General features: G+C 37.3%; 1 protein-coding gene across 2 annotated transcripts in view; it reads right to left on the bottom strand.

Annotated features, from left to right (window-relative positions):
• The window catches only part of unc5db (unc-5 netrin receptor Db), a 168481-nt gene that overhangs the window by 86903 nt on the left and 68311 nt on the right, over positions 1-13267 (bottom strand). For both annotated transcript variants that reach the window (XM_077522285.1, XM_077522286.1), the window contains exon 2: positions 2989-3204. In XM_077522285.1, the coding sequence (XP_077378411.1) occupies positions 2989-3204 (216 nt within the window). The remainder of the gene's footprint in view (positions 1-2988; positions 3205-13267) is intronic.

Below are 13267 nucleotides of genomic sequence, written 5' to 3'. Positions count from 1 at the left end.
ACTTGCTGGATTGTACGGCATTAGGAACTCAAGGGCATTGTCTGCGTTATCAGTAGTTGGTGAGTCATCAGGCTAGTTGGTAAATAAGAGATGCTATCAGGTGTTCGTGGTGGCATTGAAGGCCCGTGTTCAAATCAATAACATTCCAATTCTTTGCTGATCTCCACTTCTGATTAGCCGGACAAATCTAATACACAATGTTGCTGACTGTTACTAAGTTAAAACAAAGTGTTGCAGTTTAGACCATCCTTATCTGTGGTCTTGTGTTAACTACTGATATGAGGTGGACCAATGGCAGGCAGATAGTACAGTGTGGATATCCTCTGGTTGCTTAAATTGTAAGTCTTGCGCCTGATGATAACAAGGGCATCGCCAACAACATCAATGCGCCACTTGCACTTAAGTGTTTTCTCGCTAAGCTCAGGTAAAGTCTTTTATCACTTTTCATCTTGAGTGTACGGTAAGAGAATGGCAAGAATAATTACAGTGTTAGGGATAGACCGATTATCGTCCAGGCCGATTATCGGTGCCGATATTTGGCATTTTGACACATATCGGCATCGGCCATTTTTGGAATCTGAAGGCCGATAAAGCTGGTAATTTCCATGAACAGCGAATATATAGAGAATTGGGGGTTTTCATCAGGAATTGTAATTTGTTGACAGTCAATTTTGACTTGTCGTCAACACTTCAGACCATTTTTCACTGCGGAGATCTTTTGAAACGTTTTACAAAACCCCCAAATGAGCTACATTCGCATGCATTTGTCACTCAGTGAGATGCAGGGAACCTTTCATTTATGGTTGATTTATATTTCCACTTTACAAAAAAATAAGAACTCTTTTTATTAAAACAAAAATTAAATTAAGAAATTATGTTGAAATTTTAGACAACTTTATTTACTGTAGAAATCTTTCGGGATCTATTTACTTGCTTTTTAATTTTTATTTATTTATTTATTTAGCTTAACACATGCTAATGACCCTGGAAACGCTGCAATTTTTGTTATATTTTTTTAAACAAATCTGTCAATATAGTTATTTTATTATTTTTTTTAATTTAAAATAAATAAATAAATAAATAAAAATTGTTTTCATTTATGGATCTATTTAAATTTCCACTTTATAAAAAAAAAAAAGGAACTCCCTACATTTTATAAAAAAAAAAAATGTTGAAATTTTAGAAACCTTTATTTATAGTATAAATCTTTAGTGATCTATTTACTTGCTTTTTAATTTTTATTTTATAATTAATAAAGTAAAAATAATAAATACATAATAAAAAAATAATAATATAACAATTTATTATTATTTTTATTATTATCAATATTTTTATTATTATAATAACCGTGGAAGCTCACTGCAACTTTTGTTATAATTTTTAAACAAATCTGTTAATATAGTTTAAAAGGATTTTTTTTTTTCTATTTTACTGCAAAGAATATCGGCTTGAAATATCGGTTATCGGCCTCCTTGACTAGTAATAATCTGTATCGGTATCGGCCTTGAAAAAAACATATCGGTCTATCACTAGTGAAGATTAGGGAAAGGGAATGAATGTATGATATGGATCACGTTTTCTCTTTAGAATGATTTGCAATCAGCACGGCAGATGAAATTATTCGGGATTATTTTGACCAGGGATGGTCAAAATGCTCTTGCTTTCTCCCTGATTCAAACTACAATTACCAATTTGCATGCACAAGCCCGCACTTGGCTGTGGGTCAACGTTTTCAGCAGTGATCAAGTGGACGTGCATTACAGATAACAGACCTCTGATCACTTTTTTGTAAATAAAAGATTACTTGACAATAAATGACCCACAGAAGGCACCGCCATGAATCAGTTGGATCCATGATACTTTCCTCCTGCTTCACCTTGGCCACCGTCTGGGTGGGCCCTGGCACCAAATTTTCCAATTGAATAGCTGATTAAGTCTTGTGCCATTTAATTTGTCACAAAAAAAATGTTCTTTCACTCCACTTTGCAGCAAACCCTTGCAAAAATTAACTGTGGGTCTAAGCTGTTCCCTTGATCGGGTGTGCATCATTTATTTTGACCATCAAATATGCACGCCTTACGTGCACCAATGGTAATTAGTCTCTGAATTCATGGCTCTTCAACATCACCTTTTACTTCAACACTGATTTGTGTTTAACAATGGAACCAGATTTATTTTCTTTGTAAGTGCTGCAGTTATGTGCTGATAGCTTATACTTCTACATTAAATTAATTCCTAAACTTAACTCGTTTCTACTATATGCAAAAAGCCAGAGTGCAAGATGCACATTTTACTATAATCAAGCTTACAACAATTTCACCCCACGGCGATCACAGGAGAAGAAACCTCGCGACACAATTAAAGTTGCTTTCCTGTGGCGAGAAATTCATGAATACAAGACAGACAGCTCACAGTTTATAATCACAATTCTTAGCCGAAGTATATATAGGGTCTTTATTAACCAAGAACGCAGCCAGGAGGCCTAAGTCAGGTCTTCCGGATGAACACATTTCAATTCAACAAAAAATAACTGCCGCAATTGGCTGGCCACCAGTTCAGGGTGTACCCCGCCTACTGCCCAAAGCCAGCTGGGATAGGCTCCAGCACCCCCCACGAACCCTTGTGAGGAGGAAGTGGTCAAGAAAATGGATGGATGGAAAATAATAACTGTACGGAATTTTTTATTGTTATAATTTAAAAGTCTCATATCATGGCACAAAGCAGTAACATTAAATGTTGCGCACATTAAGTAAAATATGTATTTAACTAAAAGCATTTTCATCATGTTTTGACTACAGCTGTCAAATGATTATTTTTTACCAGATTAATCACATCCTGATTAATCACTTAAATAAATATAACTTTTTTTGTTTTGTTTTTTTTTTTGGTGCGAAAATTCTTTCCTATTTCCATTGAGCAGCTAACTTTGATGCTATCCCATGTCAGTGGAATGACGGGCTGTAATAAGATCACGCAGCTTAATCTTACCAGTGTTGAGGTCTTTATACTCATGGGAGAAGTGCTCATTCTGATGAACCCATTCTCCATTGCATTTAAAGAAGATCTGCAAGGCAGGTGTGGCTCGACAGCGCAGTTTAATGGGATTGCTCTTGACGATGTAGGCGTCCTCCGGCTCCTGAATGAAGTGCGGCAGGGTGCCCTGCGCTGAGGGTTGGGAGCCTGGCTGAGCATCGCCTGTAGCACCTGCAAGTAAACACCTCAGTTATTAAACCGATCTGCTTCAGGGAATCAACACTGTAACGCCACACTGAAAACAATAGCATTTGCTTGTGAATGTAAATTTGTGATTGCTGTAGCGTCTACATAAGCTATTTCCCCAGGCAGTTTTAAATGTATCTCTTCTGTTTGACATCACAGACCTATCGAAATGTGTACAAAAACAGGTGCGCAGTTGGATACATGAGGAGAAGAGGGGAAGTAGATGTGTGCATGTCATGAATGCCCAGAGCCAACATACAAATTTATGTTACTCACTGAGTCGTCACAGACCAGTCTCGTGTTTATTGTACAACCCTAAAGGAAGCTCTCACTATGAGCTTCTTTTTGGTAGGAGCCCGACCAACATCCGAGACATCCAAAACAAATTGCAAAAATACAATTCGGGGATTTCTCGAAGTTAACTAAACAACTGCCAGCGAAGTGAGTCATCACAACTCAGTCAGCAGACATCAAAAGCTAACACAACACTAGCTAGGAACATGTTGGAAAAATGAAGCTGAAAATTATTCATTTAATAAAATAAAAAAATAATTAGTGTTATTCCGATACCGTTTTTTTGGCCCCCGATACCGATCCCGATACCCAGCTTTGCAGTATCGGCCGATACCGATACCATACCGATACCTACGTGTTTTTTGTTTTTGTTTTTTGTTTTTTTCAATGGCTGTCCTGCCATTGGTTCAGAGCATTCAAGGGCCAATAGAATATCTTAGATCGGCATGCAGTGAACATGTCACATATCAGTGAATGTCGTACACGAGCAAGACACAACGTGCTGCATCCAAAATCCTATATGAGTGTTGGAATTAATGTTATCGGCATATTACTTGTGAGTACTCACCGATACCGATACCACTATTTTAATGCAGTATCGGCGCCTCTGCTGATACCAATATCGGTATCGGAATAACACAAAAAATTATGTAAGGTAAGGAATAATAATAACAACAACAACAACAACAACAACAACAACAACAACAACAATAATAATAATAATAATAATAAATAATAATAATAATTATAATAATAATAATAATAATATAGGGCCTGATGATGAATGCCTCTACTTGGTGGGCCTAGATAGGGGGGCATTGGCCTCCTATGGCGCTGGTGATGTACTGAGTTACTCAAATATTTAATTCCCTGCGCAATTAAGCGTCACCTTCATCAATAGACTACAGCCGTATTTACGCAAAAAGTCACCGCAGAGGACTGAATGAATGAGGAAATGAATTATCGTGTGTCTGAAAGGAGGCGGGTACAGGGAAAAACTCAAGGTTCATTGTAAAAAACCTGCTACCAACCTGGTTAGGTTCATGGACCATGTGACTACGGTAAATGACCGAGAGCTTAAATGACCTCTTTTTATGAAACAGGCTAGAGTTATCTTATCCTCTGGTTTTCAGTTACCTCACTTTCTGAAATGGAAAATGCAGTTTCCCACTTTTCAGGGTTTCTTTACCCAGATTTCTCACTAAACCTACTTTGTGAAATACACCCCAGGGGCCTTAGCAAGTAAACGACAACAGGATGTTTGTGAACTTGCCACAGCTTTCTCAGCAATATACCCCAACTGCATCAAGTCAGCTCCAACTGAGCTATTCAATGACATAAGCAACCTTGAAAGTGATTATGTCTCACCACGGAATCCAATTGTGACCTTGAAAATCAAATTGACCTCCTCACCATTTCTCAGTCAATGTTGTCCCAGAGAGCTAGCACAGCTAAAACAAGTTGATGGGTAGAACATCAGATGGACAAGACGATAACTGTCTTTGACATTGCATTTGTTACCACACCCCACAGCTCCAAACAATCACACCAACTACATTTGATACTTGCGGGGTCTAATGAGATCTATTCAAGATCCATGAAATACATTCACAATTTGCAATGACCCTTGTGAGGAGTAAGCGGTCAAGAAGATGGATGGATGGATGGACTGATCAATCTAAAGCAGAGGTGTCCAAACTACGGCCCGGGGCCCATTTGCGGCCCGCCGTCCATTTTTTAGTAGCCCGCGACATATGCTAAAAATGGCATTTGACTCAGTTCAAATAAAATAAAAACAAAAATGTTTGGAGATGGTCAAAGTAAGAAGGGAGGGTATCGAAACACAGAAAAAATGAAAATTAAAAAAAAACAATTTCGTTAACGAAATAAAACAAAAACGAAGATGCTTTTTTTTAAAAAAAAAAAGAAAACTAACTGGAACTACATTTTATGTTTACAAAACTAACTAAAACTAATTATAATTATAGCAAACATGTCCTTCGTTTTAGTCTTTGCTAATTAATTTAATGCATGAGCCTTTGGGGATGATTTTAAATGTGACTTTTAGTAGATTTATTTTGATATAAACTGGAATAATGACGTCGCGCACGAGTAATACACATAAAAAAAAACTAATACTGAAACTAACTAAACTAAAACTAAGCATTTATTAAAGAACTAAAACTAATAAAAAAACAAACAGAACCACCCTGAAAAATAATTAAAACTAACTAAATTTAAAAAAACAAAACTCAAAACAAAATGAAAACTAAAATGAAAAATTCCAAAACTATAATAACCCGACTGCCATATTACAAATAAATTGGTTTACATACTGTAGCATTTTCCTAAATATTCAAAACTCAACTCAACTCAACTTTATTTATAAAGCGCTTTAAGAACAGGCGTTGCTGTATACAAAGTGCTGTACATAAACACAAATAAATTATTTGTACAATTTTTAGGACTAAACACAATTTCTCTTCATAACATTATGTGGCCCTTGCCTCCTTCTGATTTTCTGTATGTGGCCCTCAAATGAAAAAGTTTGGACACCCCTGATCAAAGTGTTGAAAATGGCTTGGCTATCTTCTTTGCTGTAATGTTAATGGTTGCCCGAATTGTCCATTTTTGGGGGCCTCTTGAAAAGTGATGATTTTGGTGGTACAAGTATTCGGCCTGATGCCAGCATCAATATACAAGCTGCACCTGAGCGCAAGTCGCAGGACTCGACAAACTATGAAAAAAAGTGTGATTTAAAGTCTGAAAAATATAGATGTTGAAGGTTCTTTTGCATGAATTACTGCATCATGTAATGTTCAGTGGAGGCGGTCAGCCTGTGGCACTGCTGAGGCGTTCGCAATGTTGCTTTGACAGCAGCACGCTCTCTCTCTCTCTTTCGGCCATACCCTGTAGATTTTCCAAGGGGTTCAGGTCTGGTGAATTTGCTGGCCAAACAATCACAGCAGTAAAGTGGTCACATTATCATACAGCTTGTGGCAGTGTAATTTCATTTGAAAATGGGACTGAAGACCACTTTGCAAAAGTCCAGTTGCAGTATATTTTTCTCCTTTGCCCAAGTAAGACACAATTGATTTCGGAGCAGCTTGACTAGAGGAATGTGGCAACAAATTCCTTCATATGTCTATACACAGCGGCTCTTGATACACTGACAGCAGCCTCCTTGCGGATTTCCCCGAAATTCTTGAATGGGTTTTGCTCAACAATCCCCTCAAGGCTGCAGTTATCCTTGTTGCTTGCGCGTCGTTTTCTACCACACATTTTCATTCCACTCAACTTGTTATCAATGTGAATGGATACTGCATTCTGTGAGCGGCCAGCTTATTGAGCAATAAGCTTTTGTGGTTAGCCTCCCTTGTGGACTTGTGGAGGGTGTCGATGACTGTATTCTGGACATCAGTCAAGTGTGAAGTCTGCCCTGTGATTGTGGATGCTCCCCAACCAGATTTCGGGACCGTTTATAGGCTCAGACAGCCCTTGTAGGTGATTTTCAAGTTAGATAGCTGATTGGAGTGTGTCACTAGCCCGTGGGCGGTATTTTATTTTGAAAGAGCCTGGTCAGAACCATCAAAAAAGCCCAACACGGGTTACAATACTACCCAGAGGCTAGTACATTACAACTAGGGATGTTTGATATCACTTTTTTTTCCAGACCGATACCGAAACTCAGACCCTCAGTACTCACCGATACCGATACCAACTGCCGATACCAGTAGTACATTTTGACAAATAAAAAAAAATCACTAAAAGATATTTTTAAACAGATATATTTCCTTTAATTTTGACAAAAAAAAACCCAGCACAGTCACTCTTCAATAGTCTTAACGCTCAAAATAAAACGCAAAAATGCTCTTTTAGTTTAAGATTCACAATTTTGAAGTATTTCCAAACCGGTGAAGTTTTGGTGAAAAAGTGCTGCAGGCTAGCGCCACTTACAGGCAAGGAGGACTCACTTAATGTCTTCCCCCTCTGCCATCGGTCGCTTGTACTCGTCTGCGTCACGAGTACTCGAGTACTTGAAAAAAAGGCTGGTATCGGCCCGATACCGATACCTGGTATCGGTACTCGCCCATCCCTAATTACAACATTTAACTTTTCCACAATATTATGATTTAATGAGGTACAGAGTTTGGGATTTTCATTACCCATATGCTGTAATATTAAAACATAATAAACAAAAATAAAGACTTGAAATATTTCTAAAAATGTTTAATTCATATATGGAATATACAGTATTAGTTTCACTTTTCTTTTTCAATTGAACTACTTTAATTACTTACTTTGAACTACTTTAATTGGACTAACTACTCATCAATAATGTTTTCCACAGTTTTCAAATTAATTGATACACCTGTACAAACTGTTCACTACATTGGATCGGTGCAATCATCTGACATACAGCTGGATTTTGACAGCTTTTGAACATTTCCCCAACATACATCCATATTATTTCGAATTAATTTATAGCCGACTATACAACTATGCTTTGAATGGAATTTAATGCGCGCGTCAGTGATGAAACAATATGTTGAAATGAAATCAATGCTGCAAAAAAAAAATAAAAAATGTTACAATGCTATCACATGGTATGTAGCCCAGCAAACTGAGCTTGGGCTTCGCTCTGCGGGGAGGCAATCTTCTGTATCCATCCATCACCACATGTGGAGTCGAGCTATTATAGCGAATGCCACAAGCTGTTCTCTACACAATAAGGTTGTCTTGTCTGACTCCAATCTCTCTGCGATATGAATTATAAAGCATATGTCTCTACCTTTATGATTTCATTCCTTTCAATGAACATTTATTTTGACACAATGCGCATTTTATTGTGACACAATGATTAATATTCTCCTTTTAAGAGAAACGCTGCTGCCTGTCAGCGCAATACGTGAGCGATTTCAAGAGCAAAATCAGCCGGCTTTTACATTAAGTCACATACTTAAAAACTCATTCACTCCCAGCCATTTTCACAGAAGCAGTCCCGTTCGCTCCCGGCTGTTTGACTGGATTTTGACTGATTTTTCAAGGTCTACAGAATATTGTATTCTATTGCTATAAAAGCATGGAATCTATCAAAAGAAAGATTAAAGTCTCTTCTTTCATCAGGAAAAAAAAAGTATGTTTCTATCTGTTTCCGTATTAAGTTTCATCAGTTTTCACAAATCTATTTAAAATTGTGAGTAATTGAGCTTTTTTTCTACATGGCCCTGGTTGATCTCCTTTGCTCTGCTGCCACCTGCTGGCCGTTTGTGTAATAACTACCATTTCTGCAACCGTTCTTTGCAGTTGAGAGGCTGCATCAAAGCCTTCTGTATGCTCTAGCATAAAAAAAAAACAAGCAAAAAAACAACGTATAAATACGTTTTTGGGACACTTAGAACATAAAAAAAAAAAAATTATACGTTATTGGGAGCAAATGAGTTAATAGAAATCCAAGTTCATGTTCTCTGAAAAGACGAGCAACTGTGTTTTGAAAGACAAACCTTCACATGAGCTCTAATGTGTGTGGAAAGAAACAAACAAAAGAAATCCAAGCTGAAGAACTTCTTCTTTCATCCCGAACATGTGGTGGTTGATAGATAATTGTTGAATTTTTCTTCTGTAAAATGTAAGGCAGTATCTTGATTGATCATATAATGGTCAATAAGTACTTTACTGAGTTGACTAAATTTTGAAATAGACTAGTACCAAATTTGTGGATACAGTTAACGACACAAACATACTTTTGGAATCGTGACGATAAAATCTACCCTCGATGTGATTTGTTTTGGCTAAGTGGTCGTAAGATGATGATGAGCACTGATTGTTATTCCACTGGCAGCTGTATACTTATGCTAAGAATAATTTTTTAGTTAAAAGTTTAGTAATTACATTGATATTATGGACTCAAATCATTTGATGAAAGCTGATAATGTATTTGATGACTCACAGCTTTAATGAACACTCATGTTTCTATCTGTGTAATTACGAGTAACTCGTTACTATTTTTGTTATATTTCAACTGCACAATTTATATTATTCATATGCATCTACATTCCAAATCCAGTTTTTGAAAACGCAAATTAGGCTTTGACTCCAACTTTCTTGTCTGCTTTGGGCTAACATGCTCCCCTAAAGGGGGAGCTCCAGGGTCATGCTGCGATGCGCTTTATTTACAGGCAGACAGAGAAGGTGAAGGAGAAAGCAGGAAATGAGGCGCTAAGAGGCAGGCGCGTCGTTTGACATTGGCAACATATGTGTCTTTATATAAGTCATAAATTACTTAATCACCACTAAAATCCAGTCATGACACCTCGGATCTCTAATTTTGGAGCTGTACTGATGAAATCCCCAGGGGCTTCAGTCATAGGCATCATGAGCTTCTTTTCCACCAACAAGCCCAGAAACTTTGAATTCTGGGTAAAAGGGGGTTCTTGGTTGTAAAAGTTCAGCAGGGAATTTAGAATTGTGTTTCCACAGCGTCTTAGAGTTTTCAGTAATTAATTCAAATGAGTTTGATTGAGTCCAGCCGCTGTAAAAACAACTCCCCAAATTTGACCAATCAGCTGTGGTCATTTTAGCCCGCCCGCTCAAAGTTCCTGCCTGGCTCAGCAAGATTCTGCTGCTGTGATAGTACTTGGATGCCCCCCGGGGAATTTAATTACTCTAATAGTAATTAAAAAAGTAATTTTTGTTTGTTGGGGGGGGCGTTAGCCTAGCTGCTAGCTAGCGCAGCTTCTATTTAACTCATTCACTCCCAGCCATTTTCACAGAAGCAATCCCGTTCACTCCCGGCTGTTTTACTGAATTTTGACTGATTTTGCAAGGCCCACAGAATATTGCGTTCAATTGCTATAAAAGCATGGAACCTATTAAAAGAAAGATTAAAGTCTCTTCTTTCATCAGGAAATTTTTTTTTCTATGTTTCCGTTTTGCAGCAATTAGCATTAGAAGAGAGCTAAGTTTCATCAGTTTTCACAAATCTATTTAAAATTCTAAGTAATTTGACTGTTTTTCTAGATGGCCCTGGTTGAGCTCCTTTGGTCTGCTGCCACCTGCTGGTCGTTTGTGTAATAACTACCATTCCTGCAACCATTCTTTGCAGTTGAGAGGCTGCATCATAGCCTTCTATATGCTCTAGCATGAAAAAAAAACAAACAAAAAAAACAAAACAAAAAAAAACGTAGAAATACGTCTTTGGGACACTTAAAACATTAAAAAAAAACGTATTTCCACGTTATTGGGAGCAAATGAGTTAAAAACAAGCTAAATTTCCTAGCCTCAAACATAATTCACAAAAGATTTATATAAATGTTGTGAGGATAAGTGGCTCTGCTAATGGATGGATGGATGGGTGGGTGGGTGGACAAAGCAACCAAAAAAAAGTTAAAAGTTCAAACACACCATTCAGCACTAAAGTGAACAGAACAGTCAGCCTAACTTGAGCAGAAGCTATGATGTCATCAGTCCGGTTACTGGTGAATTGTCATCCAAACAGACAGACATATTACACACGATCTTTTTTCTTAATGAATCAATTTCTACTTTTAATTCAAATTACTACATTCACACACTAAACCATGTCTAACTCGACCGGGGGAGCAGCCGCGATGCCACCGCGGAGCAGAATGATTGACAAGCGGTCACTCTGTTTCAACACTCACACGGAGTCGTGAATTAAAAGTTGTGACATGCGCCAGAGCCTTTTCATGTAAAGTAGACTAATGTAATAATGTATTGTCACTACTAATGTTACATGTTTTGTTTGTGTGTCGATGTTGTCTATTTCATACGACGCCGAACACGCCGCTTCTTCGATGTGTTGTGCATCCAATGTTCAACATCTTTAAAAATGTCTCCTAATGAAGAGTTTTTCAACTGCTTTTATTTGCACCTTTATTTTTAAGTCCAATTTCTCATATGTTGAAAGTCTGTGCCAGAGGCTTTGAATTAGTAATTCTAAAGTGAAGGTGCTGCTGCTGGAAGTGAAGGCTGCAAGATGTCAATTATTTAGTAGCGTCTGTCATAGTCTCAGAGCTACAGATAAAAAAAGATCCATGGGATAAAACCATGTGTTCAGTTGACGCTGTGTCTAAAGGACATATGTCCGATGACATCAAGAAGAAGTGTTTTGCGTTTGACTCAAAACAAAACGGATGACACATCTTTGATGAAATGGTGCCCACTGCATCAGACTGGGCTTTAGTTATGGTGAAGTTTGTCCTGCTAAAAAAAAAGTAAAAGATAATCAGCTTTCTTAGTAGGGGTGTGAATTGCCTAACACCTGACGATTTGATTCGTATCACAATTCGATTCAATACCGATTAATCCCAATCTGAATTTATATTTATAAATTGTTGCGATTTTTTTGTTTTGGCTCAAATTGAGAAAATACTAAACAGTAAACTTGTACATGTACACTGTAAGATTTGTATGAAATTGTATTATTTATTAATTTGAAACTTCAGTCTTATAACTGTGAGCCACTGTATTTAACAAACAGGATGTAATCTGTTTCGTGTTTGAACAGCATTGAAATAAAATATTAAGGTTTAATGTTCAATTAATATAACATTCATCCATGCTTAAGGTGTTAATGCTAACTCTAAGAAAGACATTTTGTTGAATATTTTTCCATCAAAAATGGATGTTTAGAAATCGATTCAGCCGCCTATTGAATCGACTTGAGAATTGCGCACTATAATATCGCAATATATTGCTGACTGCTTTTTTTTTTTTTTTAACTCATTGACTGCCATTGACGGCTATAGACGTCAAACGATTCATTTGAACTGGGTTGGCATTGAATGAGTTAACGCCCTAATATATATATATATATATATATATATATATATATATATATATATATATATATATATTCCCTGTGATGGGTTACATGTATGGTTGCATGCCAAAAAAAAAAAAAGATTATTTTTATCATTGTATAATTGCTAAATGGTTTTATGTATTGTAATTTAAAATTGGTTGTCCTGCTAGACTGACGCAACATAGCACTATTATTAAAACGTAGGAATTCTATAAAATATGCTGGCAGGATTGCAGCAGATGTGGAGAATTTTTTTTTTTAACATCAAATACAGTATAGCTCTTTTATTGTTGTCACAAATGCTAATGAGGACTGCAAGTAAAAGTGGATAAATGTGGTGACAAATTTTTAAGCATTATGCCATTGTTGGTGTAACGGCATGGAAACTCCCTCTCCCACTGTGTTTCCATCGCACGATCGACTACTAATTGCCTTCATGATGAAAAAAAAAAAAAAGCAGGTGTGACACTGCCAAGCCCACGCAGCACAAACTGCCCTTTTCTCCACATTGAACAACAACTAATGATGCGCCATGTCCTGTCACATTCAAAGGTAGAGGATAATTGGAACAAGGTGGCAATCTACACGCCATAAACCTACAATGTCCCGTCGGCTGCTGGATACTCATAAATATCATTCTTAATGAAGGAAGTGATTGCGACGCCAATAACTCACTTATTCCCTCATTACACTGATTAATTTTAACACTGGCTCTAAAATGCTCCCTCGCCCTATCAAGCGCAAGTTTCCACCTGACTTGACATGGGGGTGTGTGCAGTGGACCCGCAGCTGATGAATGCACCGTGTTTAAATTTGCATACGGGGACACGGGCAACATGGCAAAGCGGCTGACAAAGCCGGGGAGTCAGGGGAGCATGTAGAAACAAAACTGATTCAAATCAACAGTCATTTATCACGTCAGGACAA

The sequence above is a fragment of the Festucalex cinctus genome, chromosome 5, assembly GCF_051991245.1.
Source record: "Festucalex cinctus isolate MCC-2025b chromosome 5, RoL_Fcin_1.0, whole genome shotgun sequence".
Classification (NCBI taxonomy): domain Eukaryota; kingdom Metazoa; phylum Chordata; class Actinopteri; order Syngnathiformes; family Syngnathidae; genus Festucalex; species Festucalex cinctus.
The sequence above is the reverse complement of the archived record's forward strand: the minus strand, read 5'-3'. Positions and strand labels throughout refer to the sequence as shown.